We start from the raw sequence: 6,612 nt of genomic DNA, 5'->3' as shown, positions 1-6,612 counted from the left end.
CATAGGCAAACTCGGCCCTCCAGATGTTTTGGGACTACAACTCACATGATCCCTAGCTAATGGGACCAGTGGTCAGGGATGGTGGTAATTGTAGTCTCAAAACATCTGGAGGGCCGAGTTTGGGGGTGCCTGGTCTAATCTAATGGTCTCCCAGAGCTGGAAATCCACTGCAACAACATCCCTGAAAGGGAGTACAGTGGTACCCCGTGTTACGCACACGATCCGTTCCGGATTGCACTACGTAACACGGGCGTGCTTAACACAAACGCCCCCCCCAAACCACGGAAGTAGTGCGATTTGAGCATGCGCGAAGTGCACAGAAGCGTTCTGCACATCCTGGGGGTCGCGCGCTCCAGAAACGCTTCCGGGTTGCGGGCGTTCTTAACTCGAAAGTCCGCAACCCGGGGTATGACTGTAATTTTAGTAGTGCAGTTTTATGTAAAATTTGATTGCTTTTTTTTTAAGTATTAAATGTCTAAGGATTCTGCATTAGCTGTCAAGACCTGGTACAAAATTCCTCATGCCTCTGCATTACGATATGTTTAAACGTGGAAAAACCAAACAAGACACTGTAAGCGCAAAGTATATATTTATATCATGTAAAACAAAAAAGCAATGGGGGGGGGAAACGTATTACATAAAAGAAAATGTAACAGAATTTACTACGGTACCTAACAGAGGCATGCTCTATAAAGAAAATATAACATTCATAACTTTATATATATTTGCAAAAATTGAGTTTTAGGGTTCTCTAATAGAAAACATTTTAAAATATGGAAGTTTTTCACCCTAAAGTGTCATTTTAGACACGCACATGCACGCACGCACACCTGCATCTTGTATAAAAAAATCCCACTATGATTGCAAGTGAAGTCGTTTTAATATGGATTCTCCAGATGTGCAAAAACTAAGTTACCGTTAATCACTCCAAAACTGTCTTTTCACCTTTTGCATTGCTTGAGCTCCAACACTGACTGGTACAATTTTTGATCCATATGATTTATAGAAACAGTACACATTCCAAAGAAGTTATGCTGTCAGACATACACAAGAATTCATAAGCTTCAGTTGCAATCTGAACATAATTGTACTTTAAAAAAAAATCTTGAAGCTATAAAGTTAGGACAGTGATCTGTTTAAATATATACACCAATCAATACAAAATACTACTCATAACACTTTTCTTCCTTCCTTCCTTTCTCTTTCTTTCTGCATTTCAATACACACACAAAAGTTAAGCCACTCTGTCAAGTGATCAATTCGAATAAAAATCTAGACTGGCTTGTTTTTCTTCTCCTGTTAACGGTACAAATAATCTCTAAGGCACATTTCCCATCAAATGAAGAGGCTTATAATGTAACTTGCGTTAAGTTCTACATAAACGGCTTAGTGTTAAAGAGAAATTCAAGAATTCCCAGTTTTATGTCGGTACCTCTCCAGCAGTGCTACTCCAATACAGTATAAGCTGTGTAGTGTATGTACAGCAAGGGGGAAAAATAATTAAAAAGTTCCAACCTTAAAGCTGTGACCAAGAAAAGCAAACAGAAACTGTTTCTGTGCACTTCTATGCAATACCCAGAATAGGAATTCAGCAATTTCTACTTGAGGCTCAAAACAGATATAAGTGGTCCTCCAATATCTGGATAGAAATGAGCTCACCGAAAAGCAGGAATTCTCAATGTCCAACTTCTCTTCATTTATACAACTGCTAAAGTCCAATTATATTTTGTGTCAGTTTGCCTTTTGAAAGGATCTTTGGGGAAATGTGGGGAGAATAGGAATAAAGGAATCCTCTTAATGGGAGTATGATGTGTTCTTCCGGCTACGTCGCAAGTTATTGACTTAGGAGTTAACATGATGTTGCAGAAGGGAGCCATTGAGCCTCTTGGCCAAAGCTTCGCTTTTAGGTTTCATCCCACACGTCAGCTAGGGAGTGGGGTAAAATGAACCTAGGAGATATTGTTGACATTAAAACTTAACACACAAAGTTTCAGCCTGAAAGGTCTTTTGATGGCCAGGTTATAAACCCTTGAAAATAAGGACAATGAATGAATGGGAATGTTGAAAGATCCAGATGGTACTAGCTGGTGCCAACACATTAAAAACTTCATAGCTTATACTGTAACATTGATTCATGCTCATTTTGTTCACTTAAAAATACTCTTTGGAAAACGTCACAATTCCTACAAACAACTTCGAGGACAATAATTTCTGGTAAAAATAGTTCATGGTTTCAAGACGTACTCGGCTCCTCGACTTCAGTGCTAATCTCTACTACTAAAATACACTACTACTTGCTCACGTTACAATCTAACACATATCTTTACAATCTTCTATATGCACCATGGGCTTATTCGTCAGTATGCTTCTGAATGCACCTTAACTTTTAGTGTTCATGTTGCTAGTGTTGTAAACTCAAGATGACAGTGCAGGTGATATCATAAAAATAACTATACGAAAGCATCTCCGTTTTTTTATCCATCAGGGACTTTAGAATCTCAAGCCACCAATTTCATCAACATTTTAAAAAGCTCTCTCAAAAATGGCAAGAGCTGTCCCATGATGAAGAACCATAGTATACTTTTTTTCCTGTGTTTAAAACTCATGATAAAAGCCATACAGGTTGGTCACTCTTAAGCGGTAGTCCTAAAAACATTTTGATGGATGTAAATTCCTCTGAAATTATTGGTGCGAATATTAGGAATAGTGTTCAGTAGGAGTTCCAACTTTTAAAATTTGCTTTGAATTCTGGTACAGGCACAAAAGATAAGCCACCGGTCCTTTAGTCTAATAATACATTCAAAGCTATCTTTTAAAAAGTTATAAGCAAAACATAGAACTATAGATATTCACTGGCTATACTAGTTAGGTATAAAAAAGTCAACCATTTCAGACTTAAATAAGACTACGTGAAGTCAGGAAATTTAGTTTTCATTATTTAAAAATATGAAACAACAAAAACACAAAACTGAAAACAGTTAACTTCTTAACCTACTGCTATATTTTTTTTTTTTAAAGAAGGCCTAGAATTTGAAAAAAAGCTAAAATAAGAGGCAACAATCAAGATTCTAATGATTTTTTGTGTGTAAAATGAATCAATTATGGTGCCATAAAATGTGAACAAGCTAATAAAGAGAACTTTTAAGTAGATAATGATGGGCTTAATCCAATAGAAAAATCACTGCTGTGCATATTTCATTCCTTTCAACGTTGATCAAGCAGCCATAGTGTCTGATGGACTGTGCCCAATAGTAAGATCTCAGCCTTCTTCTGATCCTTATCTCCAAATCCGTATTGACTTCTATTCCATCAGATACATCATTTTTGGCTTACTGGACCAGTAAGTCACTTTTTTGTGTTTTTGTTTTTGTTTCTTTGCAGCTTGCCACAGGCAAAAGAGCAAAACTCCAAGCAAAGCATAGCCAGCTACAAGAAGGGATGTGCAGAGTTGAATTCATAAAACATCTGCATTATTAGATAAAAGGGCATACAAAACAGATAGCGGGACAAAAGGAATGGCAGTCATCATCCAAAACAGGGCCCTCGCCACTTCCCCATCCTTCCCTCTCTCCATTAACGACCATGTGGAACAGTAGTTGCAACAGCAAAAAAAAAAAAAAAAAAAAAAGATATAACAAAACATCTAATTCTTCAGAGTCAACTGTGAAAGAGGTCAGCAGTAAAACAGCAGCGTTTGGACAAGGAGGAACAAAACATTGGATGAAAAAGAATCTGGAGTATTTTGTTCATTTACTTGTTTTCCTCTCTGATCATAAGCCAAGAAGCCTTTGCCGTACAGGCTTGTTTTCAACATCAGGTACGTGTCTTATCTCCTTAGATCCTTCCAAGATTTCAAACTCCATCTCCCTGAGGCCCCTATAACCAGGTAAGAAAACTTTCTTTATCTAGCTTGGTGGCTGCCAATACGGATTCCATGTCATTAAGGATGTCAGAACTCAAAGCCTCCTGTAGGCTTGGCATCAGTTCCTCTCCTTCTATATTCATTGCATCTCCTTCCAGTGTCCCAAGGTCCACGTTTGTCCCCGGAATGGCTTCAAGGTAATCTGGAAAGCGGTTCTGATGGGAGGGTATGTTGCTTTGGTTGATAGTGTCACCTGGGTGCAGAACAAATGCAAAACAGGAACATCACATTCACCGAAAGAGATCATCTAACGTCATATGAGCTGGAGAAATTTGAGGACTTGGTCCCAACATGGAAGCCAGCGAGCTGCATCACATCTCCAAAGACTCTCGACTGACCCGTTCTCTTCATTAACCTTTGCACTCTACATATGGGCAACATAGGTTTTTAGGGGGGGAAACAACCAACCTCCAGTGGCCAGACTTGGAGAAAAGGTAGTGGTGGACAACCTTTCTGGAAAGCAGCTTGTAAGAAAAGACCACATGCAAATCCAGTACATAAGTGTGTGCCCCCCTCCCCTAATTTATTGTGATTTTGCTGCTAGTCTACAGCGGTTTGTGTGAGTCCGCCGCAGCCAGGCCATGGGCCTCCGGGCTGCTGTGGACAAACGGCACACTTCCCTGCTGTCTTGTAGCACCATGGGGCAGGCCATCTGCACAGCTGGCACCAAATGCATAGGTCAAGTATTTCCCACAGGGGTGGTGGGAACCACTCTATGACTCATATTCACAATTCAATCAAATTCAATCATATTCACAATTCAATCAAAAGTTTCGCATCAACCTTAATTTATATATGATGCATTGTTTAAAAAATATTTAAGCAAACAAACAAAAGCTAGAAGCAATATTACCTACTGTAAACCTTCAGCAAAGGGTCAACCCACCTCCCTCCTAGGCAACTGTTTCCCTTATTAAACTGCTCTTATCATCAAAAACCTTTACATGTTCAACTGAAGCCCCCCCCCCCCGTAACTTCAGCCCATTGGATCTAGTCCCCTGGAACTGGGCACAGCAACGGCATAAGAGAATTCTGACATTACCTAGAAGTGCAGTTTTTTCTCTCTCTCTCTGTTACAAGTCAGGCAAGCTACCAAAAAAGAAAAAAATCTCAAGATTTCTATTAGAAGGAAAGGATGCAAACCTGTATCCATTTCATCCACACTGTTGAGGAAGTCATCTGGAGTTCTGGGGACGCTGTAACTGCTCATGCTGAGGCCACTGTCTGTGCTCTCATCTCTCGAGTGGTAAGTTCCACTGTAAAGGGGAAATCATCTTAGTTTTAACCAAGAACACTGAAGCACTCATTACCCCCAAAGCATAAAGGCAAGTTTAATTCTGTTCTCACATTTTTAAAGAAAGACATTACAAAAACAAAAAAGAAGTTTCTTTGGCTTCTCGATTCTGCGCGGAATATTCAGTCCTGCAGCAACAACAAAAGCACATGTATCCATGCCTAAAGCTAACACCAAAAAGGACCCGGCATTTTTTTGGAACAATTTCTTCAGGCTGTTCAAGTGAAAAATCCAGCCCCAATGTTTTTTTTGCTGTTGTTGTGGATACAGTTTGGTCAAAGTGTGGTACCTGTGGTGATGGGGAGAGGCAGATTTGGAATGTGGATTTCATAACTGGTTGTAGATTGTGAACCAAAAAAAGAGGTGGGGGTAGAGGGGGCGTTCCCTGAGAAGGGGAAATGTGGCTGGTAATTGGTGTGGGAAGGACATAGGTCTCTTCCTGGGATCCTTAGGATATGCCAGCACTTTATGTATTTCCCTAAAAAATAACTGATATTTTCATGTCTTCCAGACCTAAGTAGCACGCCCTCCAATTAAAAAAAAAAGTTCCCACATGTGTGTGTAACACACTTGAGACATGCGGGACACAGATTTCAAGTAACAAAAGGCAGGTCCTTACAGGCCTGCATCACTCTCGGAATGCTCAGGCTTCAGGATGCTGTGGCAGAAGGAAAATGAGACCAAGACAATGTGGCTTTGGAGTTATTTAACAAAGTGATTCTACTAGTGCAAGGACTTTAGGCTCCCCTTCCCTCTCATCTCCCATTCTTCCCCTAAATCTGTTCTGGGTTCCTCCCGCTAACTCCCGCTTTCTGGTGCAGATTCGGGGAAGTGTGCGGAGAAAAGGGACGGGAACTTCTGTTGCGCATCCGAAAGTCCTTGCGCTGGTGGAAGCATTTGGTTGGATGCCACCCGAGAAGTGGACAATGTGCTTACTTTTGCTGTGCAGAGGGGACGGAGCCAGTCTGCTGGGATCACACCCTCCCACAGGACCCTAAAGAACATATTGTGAGGCTGCCGTAACTCAGTGTGGGCCCCACCTACAGTGATGGAATGTGAAAAGCTGCCCAAAGGCCAAGCAGGAGAAGGAAGCAGTTGGAGAAAGGCATGCCATTCCCTCCTACATCCCCCAACTCTCAAATCCTTGCTTAGAGCCACCTGACAAGAGAAAGGGAGAGAAAGGAAGGGAAAGGAGGTGGCAGAAAGAGAGAGAGAAAAGGGAAGACTCAACATCTCTTCATAGAAAAAAAGGTCTGCTATCCCTGAACTAAATAATGCAAAAATGGCTTGCAGACCTTTCAACACACACATGAAATGCTATAAGCTACAATATCCACATTTATGCTCTGGAGTTATTGACCATAGCAGGAGTACATTGTAACATAGACCAGCGACA

The 6,612-nt window shown here is 40.8% G+C and overlaps 1 protein-coding gene across 8 annotated transcripts in view; it reads right to left on the bottom strand.

The window, feature by feature from the left end:
• Nucleotides 1–572: 572 nt before the first annotated feature.
• YAP1 (Yes1 associated transcriptional regulator) overlaps nucleotides 573–6,612 on the bottom strand; it is an 84,984-nt gene continuing 78,944 nt past the window's right edge. For all 8 annotated transcript variants that reach the window (XM_033146174.1, XM_033146176.1, XM_033146175.1 and 5 more), the window contains 2 exons: nucleotides 5,066–5,178; nucleotides 573–4,115 (listed from right to left, as the gene is read on the bottom strand). In XM_033146174.1, the coding sequence (XP_033002065.1) occupies nucleotides 3,877–4,115; nucleotides 5,066–5,178 (352 nt within the window). In that variant the 3' untranslated portion in view covers nucleotides 573–3,876. The remainder of the gene's footprint in view (nucleotides 4,116–5,065; nucleotides 5,179–6,612) is intronic.

Source organism: Lacerta agilis, chromosome 4 (genome assembly GCF_009819535.1).
Source record: "Lacerta agilis isolate rLacAgi1 chromosome 4, rLacAgi1.pri, whole genome shotgun sequence".
NCBI lineage: Eukaryota > Metazoa > Chordata > Lepidosauria > Squamata > Lacertidae > Lacerta > Lacerta agilis.
This window is presented reverse-complemented; position numbering and strand designations above follow the sequence as displayed.